Source organism: Octopus bimaculoides, chromosome 24, assembly GCF_046866305.1.
Source record: "Octopus bimaculoides isolate indiv1 chromosome 24, ASM4686630v1, whole genome shotgun sequence".
Taxonomy (NCBI): Eukaryota; Metazoa; Mollusca; class Cephalopoda; order Octopoda; family Octopodidae; genus Octopus; species Octopus bimaculoides.
Genome location: NC_142951.1, coordinates 22854581 through 22877080, shown reverse-complemented (window position 1 = coordinate 22877080; position 22500 = coordinate 22854581). Strand labels below are relative to the sequence as shown.

At 38.3% G+C, this 22500-nt stretch overlaps 1 protein-coding gene across 1 annotated transcript in view; it reads right to left on the bottom strand.

Annotated features, from left to right (window-relative positions):
• The window catches only part of LOC106884340 (receptor-type tyrosine-protein phosphatase R-like), a 173743-nt gene that overhangs the window by 150226 nt on the left and 1017 nt on the right, over nt 1-22500 (bottom strand). Inside the window, exon 2 of the mRNA XM_089341521.1 lies at nt 14367-14977. Coding sequence (XP_089197647.1) covers nt 14367-14977 — 611 coding nt within the window. The remainder of the gene's footprint in view (nt 1-14366; nt 14978-22500) is intronic.

Genomic DNA, 22500 nt, shown 5'->3' with positions numbered 1-22500 from the left:
TAACAGTATACAATATACAAGGTACCAAACTGGCAGAACCATTAGGACATCATGTAGAATGTCTTGTGATAACATTTATTTTGGCTCCATGGCTCTGAGTTCAAATCTCAGTGAGGTTATTTTGTTTTTCATCATTCTGGGATGAATAAATAAAATACCAATCAAGTACTAGGATTTTTTTTTTTTAATCAGAACTGGCTACAAGATGCTGTGAGAAGGGTTGTAAAATACCCCTTGCAGTACCCTTTCTCTAGAAGTGGCAAAGGGTTGAGTGAGAAGCTGACCACTTCTAGAAAAACTGAAATGCTACTGAAGCCATCTAAGGACAGGCTGCAGTACATTAGAAAACCATATCGATAATATATGTTGTATGACTTGTAAAGAGTATATTAAGATTTAACCCTTTGGTATTCAGATTAATCTATCAAATGTAATGCATATTTATTCACATTGTTTTGAATTAATTATGCATTATCATGTAGCTTTAAGATTTTGATTAAGTGACTGTATATTTTTAGACTAACATTGTAGGGTAGGTGAGAGAGAATGGATCTGGCCAGTCTGAACATAACACAGGAAAAATAATTTGGTCAGATATGGCTGGTTTAAAGGCTACTGTCAACTCTAATTGAGTAAAACTATTCTTCATTTTAAGACAGTAAGATGAAATTTTTTAGTGAAATTTGGCACTTATTTCTTATTTCTTTATTACCCACAAGGAGCTAAACACAGAGGGGACAAACAAGGACAGACAACGGGATTAAGTCAATTACATCGACCCCAGTGCATAACTGGTACTTAATTTATCGACCCCGAAAGGATGAAAGGCAAAGTCGACCTTGGTGGAATTTGAACTCAGAACGTAACGGCAGACAAAATACTGCTAAGCATTTCACCCAGCATGCTAACGATTCAGCCAGCTTGCCGCCTTGCATCTATTTCTAGCCACTTTAGTGACCACACTGAGGTTCTCCCATCAACCTGTTACATTTACTGGTTATTGTCAAAACAGAATATTATATTTGCATACAGAATGATAGGAGTAAGTTAATGCAATCTCTAACCCCCAGCAACTAGTATTAATTTCTTTGATCAACCTCTTGCTATATGTAAACAAATGAAGGAGCTACTGTGTAAAATGACCCTTAAATCACATACCCTACTGCTTTGATCCAACGAAATTTCTTTTACATGGTCACTCAACCTGCTAGAAACAGCAGCTAAATATTTTTCATATTATACACTACCATCTGAAAAACAGGCACATTAGATAATGCTGAACAAGGTAACATTCTGTCTTTAAGAAACAAGATAGTTATACTAATATCTGGGGAATTTTATGGGATGTGCTCAACCAGCAAGAAATAACAGCCAAATCTCTCTCAAATAACACCCTAACAATTTTGAAGAAGGAAGGACATAAATGACACTGTAATCTTAAATAAAAAAAAGGTAAGACAGCCATGGTAGGAATCTTTATCTTTTGATCATATATCTGCTGGATCCAAGGTTAACCAGGGGTTAAATAACAACGAAGAAGGATACATTAGATAGCATAGTTCAAGAGACTTTGATCAGAGATGTGCTGGTTCAAAGATGTCAAAGCCAATGTCATCTGAAATATGCACAAACATGGGATGGTCACAGTTGGAATGTCTTCTGTAAGAGGTCTGCTCAATCAGGGATGACCAAGTTAAACACCAACAACAAAAAGGCACATATTAGACCAGTGGTTCACAACCTGGCTTCAGTAGCATTCCAGTTTTTCGAAGTGGTCAGCTTCTCACTTAACCCTTTGCCACTTCTATAGGAAGGGCCCTGCAAGGGATCTTCCACAACTCTTCTCACAGCACTTTGTAGCCAGTTCTAATTTAAAAAAAAAAAAAATCAACTCCTAGTACTTGACTGGTATTTTATTTTTAGTCATCTCAGAATGATGAAAAGCAAAACAACCTCAGTGAGATTTGAACCAAGAACTAGGGTTGGTCCATGTAAGATTTTGTTGTTGAAATTTATGAGCAATAAATTGTTTATACTTCTACGATACAAAGAATATTTTAACAATTTTTTTAAACAACTAATAATAATTAATTATAAAAATACAATAGGAATTTTTTAAACATCAAAACGCTCTGAGAGTTCATCTGAATAAAATTGGAATCAAAGGGGTCCATAGGCAAAAACGGTTACGAACCACTGTATTAGATCATACCTACTAGGAACACTATTTATGATTACTAGGTGTGATGGTCATGGCTGGTAAGTCTATTTGTTTATAAGTCTCCTAGATTGAGGTTGAGGTTAAACAACAAAAGTAGCGAGAACACATTAAATGACACCGTTTGAGAGATAAAGTATGTCTGAATCAACGATAGGACATTTGAATAAAAGAGGGGATACATTAGATAATGTAGTCCAAGATACACTATACCTGAACATAAGACACAACATAGACGATGTAGTCATTGACACACTAAGTTACCTTAAAAGATAGGTGTGGTTACATCCAATATGTCCTCGATCATTGGTCAGTTACTGTTACTACTACTACTACTACTACTACTACTACTACTACTACTACTGCTGCAGCTCCTACTACTACTACTACTACTACTACTACTACTACTACTACTACTACTACCACCACAACCACCACCACTACTACTACTGTTACCACCACTACTACTGTTACCACCACTACTACTACTACTACTACTACTACTACTACTACTACTACTACTACTACTACTGTTACCACTACCACTGCTGCTGCTGCAACTACTACTAGACTCCAATGACCTCTGACTAGATAAATATAGGACTGGGACCAATTTCATTGGAATTAAAACCAAATGAAGCAATAAGGAATTGTTCCTTCAAGAACCATAATTACAACATACATGGCTGAGTTTGCCACCAGAAGCTTGCACACCAAATATTTCTGATATGGTAAGTATACAAAGGATAGTAATGGCTTAGAGCTTTGCATTTCAAAGAATGCAGTTGTGCATTCTAAAAATTCTTGAAATTTAATTAAACTCAAATTTGCTTGATGTTTTTAATTGAATTCACATTTGTAATTAGTGTAGAGTTCTTGATGTCAGCAGAATAAATGGTGGCTTAGAATAGAGTCAGAAATATCATAATGTCTTTGGGGTGGACCAAAATAATGCAGTACCACAGAAAACTCTGCTGCCACCATTTTCACCATCAACAACATTATTAGCACACTCATTCCCTGCTGTGGTTGTTATCATAATCAACATCATCATTATTATATAATTACATATAGATATATACATCATTACATAGCTATTATATATACATATAGGTGCAAACATGGCTGTGTAGTAAGAAGTTTGCTTCCTAGCACATGGTTCTTGGTTCAGTTCCCTTGCACAGCACTGTGGGCAAACGTTTTCTATTATAGCCTTGGCCCAACCAAAGCCCTGTGAGTGGATTTAGTAGACAGAAACTGAAAGAAGCCCATCATATATAATCCTATATTATATTATAAATAATTAGAATATATTCAGTGCTGAATATCATTCTGTATAAGCACATGTTACCGAGATGCAACTGGATAAATTCAAATCTCTTTCAGGGATATATAATTGTGAACAAAAGTCATCGTTGTTGTGATGGCTACATCGTGGTAGGTGATCCTTGTTTATTTTTATATATCTTGACCATACGTGTACTGATGAACAAAAGAATACAGGTTACTTCACAGTTTTTTCTGTATTTGATTGAGAAACCAGTGGTCTACCGTTGAGTTAAATGTTTTTAAGAGATAAATTTTGAAAAGCTGCATTCCCTCGCTTTCGGTAAATATGTTGCTTATTTTTGGTAGTTTTTTTACTTATTTAGTCCCTCGATAGCATGAGGCATTGATACACAGTTAATGCCCTTTATATATAATTATATATATATATATATATATATATATATATATATATATATATATATATATACATATATATATAGTGTGTCTGTGTCTGTGTCTGTTTCCCCACCATCACCTGACAACTGATGTTGGTGTGTTCACCCCTCCGTAACTTAGCAGTTTGGAAAAAGACACTGATAGAATAAGTACTAGGCTTACAAAGAATAAATCTTGGGGTTGATTTCCTCGACTAAAACCCTATAAGGCAGTGCTCCAGCATGGTTGCAGTCAAATGACTGAAACAAGTAAAAGAATAAAAGAAAAGAATAGAGTAAGTAGTAGACTTTAAAAAAAATAATAAGTACAGGGGCTGATTTGTGTGACTAAATCCCTTCAAAGTGCAGTGCTCCAGCATGGCTGTAGTCCAATAAATGAAACAAGTAAATGACAAAGAAGAGGTTTTGGGTTTTGTTTCTCTTTTGTCTGTCTTTTAGACATGGGATAAGGCAATGCTCAGAATCCTTTTACTGGATCCTGTGGAAGGGATGAAAGGAAGGAGGCAGAGGTCCTTAAACTGGAGACCCAATGACTAGGTGATGGGTGTTAAACCAAGGAACTGATTAACCCATTAGCATTTAAACCAGCCATTTAAACCAATCAAAATATTTTACCTGTTTTATGTTCAAACTGGTTAGATCTGACTTCTAACACCAACCCTACAATATTATTCTCAATATTAACTGTAACCTCAACAAAATCTCAGAGCTACAAGATAATGCATGATTAGCACCCACTACACTCTCGGAGTGGTTGGCGTTAGGAAGGGCATCCAGCTGTAGAAACTCTGCCAAATCAGATTGGAGCCTGGTGTAGCCATCTGGTTCACCAGTCCTCAGTCAAATCGTCCAACCCATGCTAGCATGGAAAGCGGACGTTAAACGATGATGATGAATGTGAATAAATAAGCAGTGCATTTGACAGCATAATGTGAATGTTAAAGGGTTAAATCTATCACACAAGTAAACCAAAGTGGGATTCAGGTTCAGAGCTGAAACAAACACCACAAGGTACCTAGTCTGATATTCTTACAGTTCTGCCAATCCACTGGCCTGAATACATATTTGTTTTTAATTCCAGTAGGATAAAAGGCAAAGTTGACCGTGGCAGGACTTGAACTCAGAGTGTAGAGATTCAAAAGAAATATTGTGACACAGTCAAACTGACACTCCAATAACTCAGTTAGCTACCCCCTAGTTCAACCCACCTTCAATTTTTATAGGAAAGAGATACTGTGAGTGGACCCTACCCACTCATTACTCTTTCACAGCACAGTATAGTTCAGTGGTTTACAACCAGGGTCCAAATGGCCCTTTGGGTTCCATAGAAGATTTTGTTGTCAAAATTTATCTGCAATAAATTGGTTGTTACTTGTACAATACACAAAACATTTTAATGATATTTAATTACGAAAATATAATATGAAGTTGTTAAACATTGAATGGCTAGGAGGAGGGTTCACCCAAGTAAAATGAACATCAAAGGGATCCATTTTTTTATTTATTTATGCACCCTTTTCAAGCCTAGCCAGGCTCATGGGTCCGGTTTCCCAGTTTCTATGGCGTATGTGTTCCCCCCCAGCTGGATGGGACGCCAGTCCATCGCAGCGTTACTCAAGAAAGAGGAAGAAAGAGTGAGAGAAAGCTGGGGCGAAAGAGTACAACAGGGGTCACCACCAATCCCTGTTGGAGCCTCGTGGAGCTTTAGGTGTTTTCGCTCAATAAACACACACAACGCCCGGTCTGGAAATCGAAACCACGATCCTTCGACTGCGAGTCTGCTGCCCTAACCACTGGGCCATTGCGAAAGGGATCCATAGGCAAAAAAAAAAAAGAAAATGGCTGAGAAACATTGGTGTAGTTGAAAGAGAGAGAGAGAGAGAGGGGGGGGGGAGGGAGAGAGGGAGGGAGAGAGTGAGTGAGAGAGAAAAAAAGGTTGCAAAATTAACTGGTATTTTATTAATCAGCCTCAATAATTCAGCAAGCTGGCAGAATCATTTGAGCACCAGACAAAATACTTAGTGGCTTTCATCTGTATCTACATTCTGAGTTCAAATACTGCCAAAGTCAACTTTGCCGTTCATCCTTTTAGGGGCCGATGAAAATAAGTATCAGTCAAGCACTGGGGTCAATGTAATCAACTAGGCTCCCTTCCCCAAAATTTCAGGCCTTGTGTCTATAGAAGAAAGGATTAATCAACTTCAGAAATATAAAAAGCAAAAGTGACCTCAGCAGGATTTGAACTCACAAACTACAGATCCAGAACAAATAATACTGCAAAGTTAATCGAACACCTGACACTGTTAGAAAACTGAACTGTTATTTGTATCTCCCCCTCCTGCCCCTCCTCCTGTCCTGTGTAGAATCTGCAACACGTGACTGACACATCACTGCACAGTTTATCAGCTACGAACACACCTGAGAGATGCGTCGTTCTGTTGCAATGCAGCGTACTTTTGTGAATGTGTTTGCATGTGTGAACATCTGTTTATGTGAGTCTATGAATGTCTGTGCTTGTGTGTGTGCGTGTGAGTGTGCGTATGTGTGTCAGTGAAAGAATGAGGGTTCGTACGTTTCTGCTTTCGACAGTGTGTGTGCGTGTGTGTGCGTGTGAGCGTGCGTATGTGTGTGTGGTGATGTATGCATGTATATATGCGTATGTATAAGCACGTTTATGTCTGTATGAAGGTGTATGCGCGTGTGAGCGTCTGTTTATGTGAGTTTATGCATGTCTGTGCTTGTATGTGTGCATGCGTGTGTATGCATGTGTGTGTGTATGTGTGAGTATGTATGTCAGTGAAAGAATGAGTGTTTGCACATATGTTCATGACAGTGTATGTGTGATGATGCATATATGTGTGTGTGTGTGTGTGTATGCATATGTGTAAGTGTGTTTATGTTTGTATGAATTTATGCATGTATGTATTTAAATATGTTTGTGTATGGATATATATATATATATATATATTTATGTGTGTGTGTGTGTGCCTATGTAAGTATGTGTGTATGCATATGTATATGTTTTTTTGTATGTAAGTTTATGTGTATGCTTGTATGTATATTTGTGTATGTGTGTGTGTGTGTATTTAATCAACTACTCAAGAAGAGAGGAACTAGGACATACACAACAAGCTACCTCACAGTCGTTGCTCTTTTAGCCCAGCTTATCCCTGATCCAGTGAATAAAGGATCAAACTGTTCCAGCCATGACCATCCCACCGGTGAACTTCATTATCTATTATGCCATTTATTTATTTAAAGCAATCAGGTCTGATTTGAGAGAATTTGGCTGCTATTTCTGACAGGGTTGATGTAGAAGCTCCTTCATGTGGTCCTACTGATGATATTGCAGATAACACTGATGATGATGATGATGATGATGAATTATATAATGTTGTTATTGTTGTTGATGATGATGGTGGTGGTGGTGTTGTAGATAGTACTGCTGCTGATGATGGTGATGTAGACATCACTGTAGTTAACGGTGATGATTTGGAAAGTGTTTAGGATGATGATGATGATGATAGTGATGGTGGTGGTGAGGTTATCTAGTGTTGTTGTTGATGTTGCTGCTACTACTACTGTACATGGTATTACAATGATGCCAATATTGAAACCAGTGGAGTATTGCTGGAATCTGTTTTAGACAATGATGGTCATCAAGATGACGATAACAGTCATTAATAATGACACAGTAATAATAACTTTCTTTTATTTTTGCTAAAACAACAATATAACAGGGGATGTACTTGCATAGCAAGTGACCTGATCTGAGATCGTGTGCTGGAACGAAAACAATTGCAGCATGGAAGGTGTTTATAAGCCGTTTAAAATAACATACAAAAGCTGTCAGATTCACTTCAACATTTAGATTTAATTTGTCAAAATATTTTCGTCGCTTTGAGACTGCGACCTGTTCACTGACAAAATTCTGAGACTAAACAGAGAGGTTACAAAAACTCTGAGGATTTACACTGGAAACAGATGACAAAACCTGAAGATGTGGCATACACAGTGTACAAACATAATAGGATCTGCAGATAAAAAAAAATACAAAGCACTGTTACTGAGCTAGGACAAATGGTACATACCTTGTCCCAGCTAGTGTCCTGTAGCTTGACAATGATGATGAGCATAATACCTGTCACTGAAGTAAAAAATATGTTATATGCAGACATCATTTGTAATTTTTAGACCATGTTGGTGTTGGTGCCATGTAAAAAGGCACTGGTGGTGGTGCCTCGTAAAAATAGCACCTGATGCACTCTGTAAAGTGGTTGGCATTAGGAAGGGCAGCCAGCTGTAGAAACCAAGCCAAAGCAGACTATAAAACCTGGTGTGGCTCCTGGCCTTGCCAGTTCCTGTCAAACTGTCCAACCCATGCCAGCATGGAAAACAGGCATTAAGTGATAATGATAATGATGATGATTGCATTCATATTCATACATATACATATGTATATAAGACATATATAGCTTTTTAAAATATATATATCTCATTATTCTTTTCAACAGTAATTCACAACACTAACTTCACTTACACACACACACACATACATTCACCTGTATGTATATACACACACATACACACTCACACAATTATCAAAACACACTCTGATGTCAACAAGGAAAGAGACAGTCGTATTAATAAAATCAAACATATTAACACTAACTGCATACTAGACCAGCTTCTCTCTCTCTCTCTCTCTCTCTCTCTCTCTCTCACTATCTCTATGACACTATTTAACTCACTATACCTTTCTCCCTCTCTCACCTTTATCCTTATCTCTCTTACTGTCGCTTTCTCAATCGTTCTCATCACCCAATCTTCCAGTTTTTTTTTTCCATTTTTTCTCACATCCTTGACGCCATCTCTCTTTCCACCCCACCCCCCATCTCTCTCTCTCCTCCCCCTTTCACTCCACAATAACTACACAACAAACCACTATGATTCGAACCAGCATCATTTTTCAATACCTATGATGTCATTCCTCTTCCTCCTTCCCCTCACTCCTCTACCATTTACATAGCCAAGGAAAGAAAAACACGAAGTGGTTGTTAATCTGCTAGAAACAGCAGCCAAATTCCCCTCAAATCAAACTCTACCATCTTTAAAAAGAAGAAGGCATTAGATAATTTAATCTCAGACACATTACACCTATCTGAATAGAAAATGGTCACAGCTGGAACTATTTCAATCCTAGGTCTGATGGAACTGGGCTAACTTGGGGTTATACAAGAATCATTAAAGAGCTGCTGTTACTAAACAACTCGAACACTGTTGTCTGACACAAAGTTCTACAGAGAGTCCACAGTCTCTGTATATTCTGAAGAACTTACTGGAAATGGATAGACAGAGAGCGGATTCAGGAAAATATTAGTGGAATTATAGCATACATAAAGGATTGGATTGCTTCAAGTGGTTTTTTTAATTTTGGATAATACCTTCCTCAATATATATATATATATATATATATGTATATATATATATGTGCATGTGTACGTGTGTGTGTGTGTGTATATACACATGCACACACACAAATACATACATAATAATACACATGTATAAACATAGATTACACATAGATATCTACACACAAACACACACACATTTATATTTTCATACATACATACACACACATACATATATCTATATGTATTTATGCATATGCTCTCTCTCTCTCTCTCTCTGTATGTGTGTGTGTATATATATATATATATATATATATATATATATATAATGTGTGTGTGCGTGTATATGTATGTGTGAATGTGTATGCATATTATGTTGTTATGTATATATACATATGTATATAAGACACACACACACAAACATAAATGCGTACATATGTACTGTGCAATTTAAACCTCAAAGCCATTATCCTCATGGCTACTACTACTACCACTACTACTACTGTCACGTTTACTCTTAGGATATTAGGTTTAATAATTACATGTTTCTGATGAGTTTACAGCTAGTGTGCATTATGTAATTTGCAATTTTGCATTATGGAACCAATAATCACTTTATGCTAATGAAACGCATGTAAGACGGTGTAATTAAATGCCTTATAAACAACCTCTCATGTTTCGTTTACTTTTCTATATACATATATACAATATAAACACAAATACAAACACATACATACACACATCATCATCATCATCATTTAAGATCCGTTTTTCCATGCTGGCAGGGGTTGGACAGTTTGACCGGATCTACTAAGGTTAGGGGCTGCACCAGGCTCTATTTTCTGTTTTGGTATGTTTTCTACAGCTTGATGCTTCTCCAAATGCCAACCATTCCACAGAGAGTATTGGGTGCTTTTAACGTGGCACCAACAGGAGTTCTTTTTATGTGGCACCAGCACCAGTATCAATTCTGCTATGGCGGGTAGGTTTTCTTGAGTACAACAATGTGCCAAATATCTTGGTCCTTAGCCATTTCTTTTGTAAGGCTCAGTGTCTTGAGATCAGCTTTCAGTACTTCATCCCATGTCTTCCTGGGTCTCCCTAACACACACACATGTGTGTATCATCATCATTATCTATTGTCTGTCTGCCATGCTGGCATGGGTTGGATGGTTTTGATAAGAGCTGGCAAGTCAGAAGACTGCACCAAGCTTTATTGTCTAATTTGGCTTGGTTTCTACAGCTGGCTGCCCTTCCTAATGCCAACCACTTTACAGAGTGTACTGGGTGCTTTTTACTTGGTACTGCTACAGCTGAGTCACCAAGTAGCTTGCAAGATAAGACTCCCTCAACTGAGTAGGGCGAAATATTAGGGGAGGTGGTTTTGTGCCAGGTGATGAGGGATTAGAATATGATAGAGGGACAGAAACAGGTGCCTTGCCATAAAGGAGATACATGGTTATCCTAGTTGGAAGAAGAGAGAGACGGAGAGAGAAAGAGAGAGACAAAGAGAGAAGATGGCGAAGTAGATGCCTTGGGGGTGGAATATTAGTAGTATGGAGGATTGGATAGGGTTGGGCAGTGAAGTTTGGGAGAGAGTGAAGGAGAGTAGGTGAGTAGTGAGTAGTGAACATAGGTGGAGGAAAGGAGGGGTGTTAGAAAAATGTGTTGGGGGAGAGGGGCACAAGCATGAATGACCATGTCTTAAGGGTCTAATTTTTACTTAGACAGATGGGTCTTCTCAACATTATTTACATTATTTACATTCGCCGGATATTTGTCCTCATCTTGTTTGTTGTTAACACAATGTTTCGGCTGATATACCCTCCAGCCTTCTTCAGGTGTCTTGGATAAATAATGTAAATAATGTACATGATTCCTTGTCTCTCTTAAATATAGAACTGGGTCTTCTCAAGTACAGCAAATTGTCAACCATCTCGGTCCTTTGTTTGTCATTTCTGTGAAGCTCAATATATATATATATATATATGGCAAATGAAAAACGGAAGATGGAATATATGAGGATTTACTATTAACCACAACAATTGTTTCAACACATCTACCAGGTGTAAACCATTCATTTTATTATATATATATATATAAACACACAAATATATATATATATATATATATATAGATACATATACATATATATACACACACATATGTGTGTATATTCTATATATATATTTATTTACATTTTTATATATATATATTTATATATTGCATTTTTATATATATTTATATACACGCATACACATATATTCTTATTTACATCCACATTTATATATATTTATACATATTCTTATTTACATGCACATATCTACATATAAATATAACACGCACACATACATATATATGCAGTCATATTATGTCTATTTACATACACATATATATGCACACACACACACACACACACACACAAATATAGGATACATCCTTAGCAAGCAAAGCCACATCAGTTTCACTTAATGTCCTTAGTGAAAGCTATTTAAATATTGCTTATTGTATTTAGTTTGGTGGATGGAGTTATCTCTTGATCACACCTTTACTGCATTTCATTTTCCCCCCGTACATATATATATAAATATTTTTTAATTCTGACACACATGGGTTGGATTGAAATTCACAAATTGTCTGTGAGCTGAACTGATGAGATAAGATACTGAAGCTTGTGTCTGCAGATGATAGCAAATATACAGAAGCAAGAATATAGAAGACTAAACTTTCATTAAATTCAACCTTTCACTCAAAGTTTTACATTAACCCTTTTGTTACCATATTTCTGTTCAGATGCTCTGTGTTTCTTTCATTTAATTTTAAATATAACAAAGAATTCAGTAAAATAACTTAGTTATCATTAAGCAAGTGTTAGGAACATAAATTGTGACTAAGGTTTGGTGGAAGATTTTAATTCTGAACTTTTGAAAACAAGACATTTGTACTACAGAGCCAGAGGCAGTTTCAGACAGGATGGTATCAAAAGGGTTAAATTATCAATTATTTCTGTTATCCTAAGAGTGAACTGTCATTACCACAAAAAAAAACTAGGAAACTAGGAAGGAAGAAATGTTATCTTATGTGATACCATGTGATCACATGACTGACCAGGCTATTAGATGTTGTTATACACTGCTGGTCACAATGCGCTTTGCATCGTTTTAGCTTTCAAATGATGCCACCCTGCTGGCTAGGCAAGCAGGCCAACATCCCACCCCACCATCGAAAAGGGGGAGCAACACAAAATGAAGTGTTTTGCTCAAGAACACAACGTGCTGCCCACTTAGGGAACTGAACCCATGATGTAGTGATAATGAGTACAACAGCCTGACCACTAGGCCATATTGACTTCAATTATGATAAATTGATTTCAAATTTAGGCACAAGGCCAGTAATTTTGAGTAAGGGGGTACATCAATTACATCAACCCCAGTGTGTGACTGGTAATTACTTTGTTGACCCCCGAAAGGATGAAGAGCAAAGCCAACGTTGGTGGAATTTGAACTCAGAACATAAAGTTGGGAGAAATGGCGCTAAGCATTTTTCCCAATGCAATAATGATTCTACCAGCTCATCACCCTATGAAATAGAATATATTGCTTCCAAATTTTGATACAAGGCCAGCAATTTCATGTGAGGTAATAAGTTAATTACATTGACCCCACCGTGTTCAACAGGTACTTAATTTATTGACCCTGAACGGATGAAAGCGAAGTCTACCTTGGTAAAATTTGAACTCAGAAAAGCCAGAAGAGTTGCTGCTAAGCAATGTTCCTGGTGTGGTAACAATTCAGCCAGCTCACTTTCTTACAAAACGACAGGAATAATGTTAGACTCTATCCTGGATCCAGTATTCAAAGTACAAAGACATCTGTCCTCATTTTTGATGGTAAACAACCCTATTTGTTGTTGGTCGGTTGGTGATGGGTCCTGTGTATATATTAGATTAATTCTACAGTACGCCGTTGCCAGTACCACCTGACTGGCCTTCGTGCCGGTGGCACGTAAAAGCACCCACTACACTCTCTGAGTGGTTGGCGTTAGGAAGGGCATCCAGCTGTAGAAACTCTGCCAAATCAGACTGGAGCCTGGTGTAGCCATCTGGTTCACCAGTCCTCAGTCAAATCGTCCAACCCATGCTAGCATGGAAAGTGGACGTTAAACGATGATGATGAACACATCTTGGTTTCATTATTATGAAGTAAAAATAACGCAATGAGTTGGCAGAATTGTTAACACCAGCAAAATGCTTAGTGGCATTTTGTCCGTCTTCATGTTCTGAGTTCAAATGCCGCCGAGTTCAAATTTGCCTTTCATCCTTTCAGGGTCAATAAAATAAGTACCACTGGGGTCAATGTAATCAAGTAATGCCTTGTCCAAAATTGCTGGCCTTGTGAGAATTGTCATCATCGTTTAACATATGTAATCCATACTAGCATGGGTTGGATGATTTGACAGGATCTGACTACCCAGAAGGCTGTGTTGAGTTCCAGTTGCCAGTTCCTGTTAAGCTGTCCAACCCATGCCAGCATGGAAAATGGATGTTAAATGATGATGATGATGGTATACATATATATATATATATACATATATATATGTAGGAAAAAGTTTCCTTTCAGTCATGAATGACCATGGGATTATACCTAGAAAGTTCTCCTCCAAGGCCAAGCAAAGTTGTTTATGGAAGACCAGCAGTCACCCATGCATACCAGCCTCCCCTCTCCATGCCACCGATGTTATTCAAAGGAAAGGCAAAGGCTGATATGCAAAGGTGCATGGCTCAGTGATTAGAGCATCGGGCTCACGATCATGAGAGTTCAATTCCTGAATTGGGCTGTGTGTTATGTTCTTGAGCTAGACACTTTATTCCACACTGCTCCAGTTCACTCAGCTGTAGAAATCAGTTGTGATGTCACAGGTGCCAAGCCGTATCAGCATATACATCTTAGCTAAAAGAAGGCAGCAATAAGAAGAGGTGAAATAAATATTGTGAAAAAGCAAAAGCCTACTTACCACAACAACTATGAACTCTGGTGGTATGATGACAGGCAGCAGAAAAAGTTTGGTTAGGTCGTCCATTACCTCTTTTGATGAAAGTATTTTCGACGATGGTAGTGATTGCAATGAGGATAAAGATGAGGATGGTGATGATTCTGATGATGGGGTTGTTAATGGTAGTGATGTATTCCAATCTTGTACAGGATCAGATGAATTTCCCTTGTAGTCTGGTTTGCTCTGGGAGGGTTTACGAATGCTAGTTCTGAGACTACGGCGGCGGCGCCTTGCTGACAGTCTGTTGCCAGGTTTGGCTCTCTGGTGGGCAGCTGGATACCTCGTTGACCTGAGAAGACGGATCAGAACACTGGGGCTGGGTCCATCAAGGTCCTTCTTTGATGTATGCACCCATATTCCTCGTTGTGGTGTAGAAAGGAACTCCTGCTGTGACTTCAATCTCTGCTGTTGTTGACGTTTCTCATATTCAGACATAGTGTGCTCATGTCGGCTAAGGGCGTGTCGCTTCCGATTACCACTGACCGAAGATGTCAAATGCTGGGTTCGGTTCTTGGTATCATGGCCAGTACCTCTGTGACTGTTGGTGAGGACATTCTTCAGTATACTATCACCTACAATGAGAAATATAATACGTGACAGGAAATGAAACTAATAATAATAATAATTTTTTGAATTTGGCACAAGGCCTGTAATTTCGAGGAAATCAATTATGTCAACTCCAGTATTCAACTGGTACTTAATTTATCAACTCCAAAAGGATGAAAGGCAAAGTTGACCTCAGCAGCATTTGCATTCAGAATGTAAAGAGCTGAAAGAGATGCCGTTAACCATTTCGTCCAGTATGGCAATGATTCTTCCAGCAGACCCACCTTAAAACTAATAATAATGATAAAGGTTTCAAATTTTGAAACAAAGCCAGCAATATTGGGGGAGTGGTTAAGTCAATTAGATCAGCCTCAGTGTTCAACTGGTACTTATTCTATCAACCCCGAAAGAGTGAAGGGCAAATTTGATCCCAGTGGCATCTGAACCTAGATGAAATGCTGCTAAACATTTTCCCAGCATGCTGCCTCACTAATAATCCTTTCTATCATAGACACAAGGTGTGAAATTTAGGGGAGGGGACTAATCAATTACATTGACCCCAGTGCTCCACTGGTACTTCATTGACCCCCAAAGGATGAAAAGCAAAGTCGATCTCAGCAGAATTTGAACTCAGAATGTAAGGACAGACCAAATACTGCTAAGCATTTTGTCTGGTGTGCTAATGATTCTGCCAGCTCGCCGTCTTTGCAGCCTTACTAACAATAAAACTATGAAGTGAAGTCAAAAATCATCCACACTTTCACCATAACATATCTTTATAATTGTCACACTGCCTTCTGTGCACACGTGCTCATAGTTAGTACTATTGTGGTTACATGATTGAAATTTGAGCCTGATTGTGCCATTTTCCTTTCTGGCTTTACAGTGTAAGCATGCCCACTCCACCAGCTATGTGCACCAAAGAAGAACAAAGAGCAGTGAACCAATCAACAATGTACAATCAACAGCGCAAGATACAGTGCTTTGCTGACCAACAAACTAAAGCCAGCAATTCACACGAAATGCTGAAGCCTATTGTCGAAGAAAGTTTTGTTGTTGCATGACAATGCATGCCCACACACAGCTGCCCAGACCATTGAAACCATTAACAAATTGGGTTTTGAGGTGTTGGAACATCCTGCCTACAGCTCAGATCTTGCCTCTTCCGACTATCATATCTTTGGACCGCTCAAAGATGGTTTACAAGATCATCGATTTCCTACGGATGAAGATGTGAAGGAAGTAGTGAAGGGAATTCGCTGGACCAAGTGCATTGAAAAGGAAGGAGACTATATAGAAAAATGATGGGCTTGTTCATCCCCTGCTTTTGTGTAAATACATTGTAAAAACAAGAACACATATAATTTTTGACTCACCCTTGTAATATACACACACCCAGTTCCCACCACTAACAATAACTCACAGAGCACATACGTAACACAATCACCGTCTGTTAACAACACATACAGTACATAAAAGACACCCAAAACTATATCACATACCACATTCCCCCATCAATTCATATTCAACACAATTGCTACCCAATAATACAACCTACACAGTCTATACCACATACTGGTGCTTCTCAAGCTTTTTTTACCTACAAGCCTTTCTGGCACTTGTGCCCGTGACATGTGTAAGGATTTTTGAGCGAGATCGTGCCAGTGCCCCTGGACTGGCTCTTGTGCGGGTGGCACATAAAATACACCATTTTGAGCGTGGCCGTTGCCAGTACCGCCTGACTGGCCTTCGTGCGGGTGACACATAAAAGCACCCACTACACTCTCTGAGTGGTTGGCGTTAGGAAGGGCATCCAGCTGTAGAAACTCTGCCAAATCAGATTGGAGCCTGGTGTTGCCATCCTGTTTCACCAGTCCTCAGTCAAATCGTCCAACCCATGCTAGCATAGAAAGCGGACGTTAAACGATGATGATGATGATGATGAACCCTTTATTTTTTATTAACACTTTTTTTAACAACAACCTTCCCATTCCTTGCTATGATTCAACATAATTAAATCATCACAAAACATTGCTGCCAACAGGTTGATTGCCTTTAGTGATGGGAAACTCTCAAGAGAGCAGAACAGCAGAAGGTCTCCAAAGGAAAAACCTTGCTCAGGTAAATGTTCTGACCCTTAACTTTTTACACTGTACTTTAAGGGGGTCAGGCTGCATCCAGGTCATGGCTCCTGAGTGTCCTTCCACAGATGGTTTTTAGCCACTTGCATATTGGAAACTGGTGCATTTCAACCACCCGGAGATTTCATCTGGTTGTAACTCCTTTCTGTTGTTTCAAATTTATATTTAAAGGAGAAATAACATTGGTTGTCATGGTAGAGGTGAAATGTCAATACTATCACAATGACTCACTCAGAGTTACTTCCCTTAGCATTAAAACAACAGTATTTATTTCTTTATTGCCCACAGGGTGCTAAACATAGAGGAGACGAACAAGCACAGACAAAAAAAAATTAAGTTGATTACATCAACACCAGTGCGTAACTGGTACTTATTTAATTGATCCTGAAAGGATGAAAGGCAAAGCTGACCTTGGCGGAATTTGAACTCAGAACATAACGGTAGATGAAATACCACTAAGCATTTTGCCCAGTGTGCTAACGATTCTAACAGCTTTCCACCCTATTAAAACAAAAATATTGCCTTCAAATGATAATGAGATCATTTTTGTTCCTCTACGACAAGGTCCAGTTGGAACATCTCTCCACTGTCTCTGATATCGCCTTCAGGGCTTTGGTTCTGTTCTTGCCAGAGACCGAGAGTTGTTTCATTAGATTGTAAGCAGGTTTACCCACAAAAGCCCCGTAAAATTCTGTAGACTGTTCTTTGAGCCACGTCTTCACTACAGTTTTTACTTCCTTGTCACTGGAATAATGTTTGCCTCTCAAACCCTCTTTCATGGGGCCAAAGAGATGATAGTCCAGTGACGATGATAGTCCAGCGACGATGATAGCCCAGTGACGATGATAGTCCAGTGACGAGGAAGTGAAAACTGTAGTGAAGTAGTGGCTCAAAGAACAGTCAACAGAATTTTATGGGACACGGACACATGCTCTCATTTGAAGGTGGAACATTGCTATTGAGAGAAACGGTGACTATGTTGAGAAGTAGGGATGTGATCCACAGAGGACCAGCTTCATTTTGATGCATGATACATGTTCCTGTGTTGGTAATTATACCTGTCCTAAACAAAATGGCATTAATTTTTGACTCACCCTCATGTATATATATATATATTCTTTTATTCTTTTACTCTCTTACTTGTTTCAGTCGTTTGAGAGTGGCCATACTGAAGCACCACCTTGAAGGGTTTTTAGTTGAACAAATCAACCCCAGGGCTTATTTTCTAAACCTAGTACTTATTCTATCAGTCTCTGTTGCCGAACCAGTAAGTTACAGGAACCAAAATACACCAATACTGTTTGTCAAGCATAAACAGAGACACAAAGATATATATTTACATATATATATATATATATATATATATATATATATATGTATATATGAAAATCACGGAGAGGGTCATAGCCCAACTAATTAGGGAGCAAATCAATTTAGATGAGATGCAGTTTGGGTTCGTGCCAGGTAAAAGCAACACTGATGCCATATTTCTGGTAAGACAGCTAAAGGAGAAATACCTAGCCAAGGATAAACCTCTGTACCTGGCTTTCGTTGACATGGAGAAAGCCTTTGACAGGGTCCCCCGATCCCTTACCTGGTGGTCAATGAGGTAACTTGGGATAGAAGAATGGTTAGTGAGAGCTGTGTGAGCCATGTACAGAGATGCTGTCAATCTAATCGACTGGCCCCCTTCCCAAAAATTTCAGGCCTTGTGCCTAGAGTAGAAAAAGTTATTCTTTTTATTTTTTATCTTTTACTTGTTTGAGTCATCAAATTGTAGCCATGCTGGAGCACTACCTCGAAAAATTTTATTCAAATGAACCAACCCCAGTACTTATTCATTTTTATAAAGCCTAGTACTTATTATATCAGTCTCTTTTGCCAAACTGCTATGTCATCGAGGCATAAACACCCAGCACTCTGTGGATTAGTTGGTGTTAGGAAAGGCATCCAGCTATAGAATCCAAGCCAAAACAGACTGGAGCCTGGTACAGCTCTCAAGCTTACCAGCTGCAGTCAAACCATCCAACCCATACCAGAATGAAAAACAGACATTAAATGATGATGATGATGATGATAATATGTCTGTTCATTCATACGCCAGCAGCTTACATTGCTGACACCACCAAATTGAACAATATTACCAGAGGCTGTCAAAATTGTGATGATATTTGGTCAATAACCGATGAAGGTTTGAGCATGTCTTTATCCATTGTGCATTTTACCCTGTTTTATCCTGTTTTACTGAATACTCCTTTGTTGCCCCCTATGCTACATTTTTTTTTTTTTCCACCATAAATGTTGAAGACTGTGGGATTTAGACGTAGATCACAAAGAACGGGAAGAAATACCTCCAGCCATTTTGACCTCAGCTTTAAACAACTCTGTCAAATCACTCTTCTATATAAAAACTAAAGAAACAAATGTCATGTTTTAACATGCTGTGAATGAAGTTAAAGTGAAAATGAAAACTAAAGTAGGGAATTTTTCTTCACTTTATTCTTCATTTTCAACCTTGATTTCATTCACATCACATTTACATTGCAAACATTAATATTCTGGATTAAGGCCAGGTGAGGTCCTAATCACAGTTCTATAATAGTACCCCACACCACCACTAACTTTTCCATTGTCTAGTTGACAAGATGTAGAGACAAAAGTGGAGCTGAATGTGAAATAATGGATTAAAAATTCAATTTGTTTTCCAGGCCAGATCCCACAACAACATCAAATGGTGAGCTGGTAGAGTCATTAACATGCTGGGCAAAATGCTTAGCAGCATTTCATCTGTCTTTACGTTCTGAGTTCAAAATTCTGTTAGGGATAACATGATCAATAGTTTTTTAGCACATGAAAGTGGCATTCGACCTATTGCATCCCTGGAAATTTGTCTCATTTCCATGTGTGTGTTCTCACATCTTTAGAATGACATTGTAGGGTTGGATCTTGAGTTTGAACATAAAACAGATAGAATGTTTGGGCCAGATGTGGCCAGTTTGAATGCTAAAGGTTTAGACAATGTCCTTCTTCAGAAAAACAGAAAAGTTCTGTTGCAGGTTTACTGCTTGAGAGATATACGTAAGGGTTACTGTGTGTATTCTATTTTTATAATTGGTGCACCATGTACATGGTTAGGGCAGCGGATGTGCGGTCGGAGGATCGTGGTTTCAATTCCCAGACCGGGTGTTGTGTATGTGTTTATTGAGCAAAATCACCTAAAGGTCCATGAGGCTCTGGCAGGTGGGAGAACAGACATGCACACATAAATACACACACACATACATATGTATATATATATATATATATATATATATATATATATGACTGACAGGCTTCTTTCAGTTTCCATCTACCAAATCCACTCACAAGGCTTTGGTTGGCCCGAGGCTATAGTAGAAGACACTTGCCCAAGGTGCCACGCAGTGGGAATGAACCCGGGACCATGTGGTTGGTAAGCAAGCTACTTACCACACAGCCTACATGTTTCAGTCATTTGACTGCAACCATGCTGGAGCACTGCCTCTAGTTGAACAAATCAACCCCAGGACTCATTCTTTGTAAGCCTAGTACTTATTCTATTGGTCTCTTTCGCCGAACCGCTAAGTTATGGGGACGTAAACACACCAACATCAGTTGTCAAACGATGGTGGGGGGACAAACAGAGACACAAATATATACATATATATATATATATATATATATATAGTTGGAATTTACAAAAAATCAAAAGACGAAGACAGGTGTATAAACAACAAACAGGTGTATAAGTTTAACGCTCAGGAAGGTGAGAAAATCTTTTACGTTTCGAGCCTATGCTCTTCAACAGAAAGGAACACAAGAAAGTAAACAGAGAGAGAATAAAAAAAAGCTTAGTGGCTAGCGGTCGATCCTGGCTTACATAAAAATATATATATATATGACAGGCTTCTTTCAGTTTCCATCTACCAAATCCTCTTACAAGTCTTTGGTCGGCCTGAGGCTATAGTAAAAGACACTTGCCCAAGGTGTCACGCAGTAGGACTGAACCCAGAACCATGTGGTTGGGAAGCAAGCTTCTTACCACACACCTAATCCAGTATCTATATATATACACACACACAGAGTGGACTTCTTTCAGTTTCCATCTACCAGATCTACTCCCAAGGCTAAATAGTAGAAGACACACGAAGTGTGATGCTGGGGAACTGAACCCAAAACCATAATGTTGAAAAGCAAGTTTCTTAACATATAGCTGTTTGTTTTTCATTTAGCACAAATTTGAAGCAAGCAATATGAGTAAATTAATTATATGTAAACATGGCAACAAGAAAAGCCCAAATTCTCAAAAGTTATTTTTTAATTAAAAAGAATAACCTTTATAATTTATCATTTGCACCTTGGAGGAACTAGAATAAAAAAAGACTGTAGTTAACCCTTCCCTTGATATCTTAAGCCTGTGTTCCTTATATTCAGTGGATAATCAGGCTTTGATTCAAATGGAAACTGGTAATGATGGGTGGAGTTAAGAGGAATCAATGACGACAGACTCATAAGAGACAGGTAGAGAGCCTCTTCATCAGTGGATCTCGCCATTTATCTATGAACCCCTTTGGTTCCTATTTCACATAGGTGGGCCCTCCTAGCCATTCAGTGTTTTACAAAATCTTATATTTTTATAATTAAATATTATTAGGAATTGTATTAAAAAAAAATTGTTAAAATATTTTGTGTATTGTAGAAGTATAACCGATTTATTGCTCATAAATTTCAACAACAAATCTTATGTGGAACCTGGCTGAGAATTACTGCTCTCCGTGATCTATGACCTGCTAGAAATAGCAGTCAAGTCTACTTCAATTCAGGTATTATCATCTTTAAAAAAAGGCAAAACATATTGGGATAATGTAGTACTAAATATGCTGCGGATGGTCACGGTAAGAAAGTCTTTGATTCCAGGTCTACTGGATCTGGGGTAACCTAGGATTAAACAATAAGGAACGACACGTTAGATAATGTAGTTCTAAGCAGATTATGTTCGAATAAAAGGCGAGATGGTCACAGTTAGAACGCTTTGATCATAAGTCTGTTGGATCAGGGATGACTTGGGATTAAGCAAGAAGGAATTACACATTAAATAATCTAGTCTTAGAAACTTTACGTCTAAATATAAAGGACGTTTACGGCGGGAACATCTTTCATCACAGGCCTGTCTGCTGGATATGGACAGACGTGGGGCTAAAAAAAGGAAGGACACATAAAATATAATATAAATATATAGTCCTAGACACTCTATATGAATAAAAGACAAGACGGTCACATCCTTGGGCTACACAAAAAGGGCGCCTTACATAATGTAGACCTACATGTTACACCGAATAAACAGCAGAATGGTTACAGCTGGAACATAGGTTTGCTGGATCGGGGCTGAA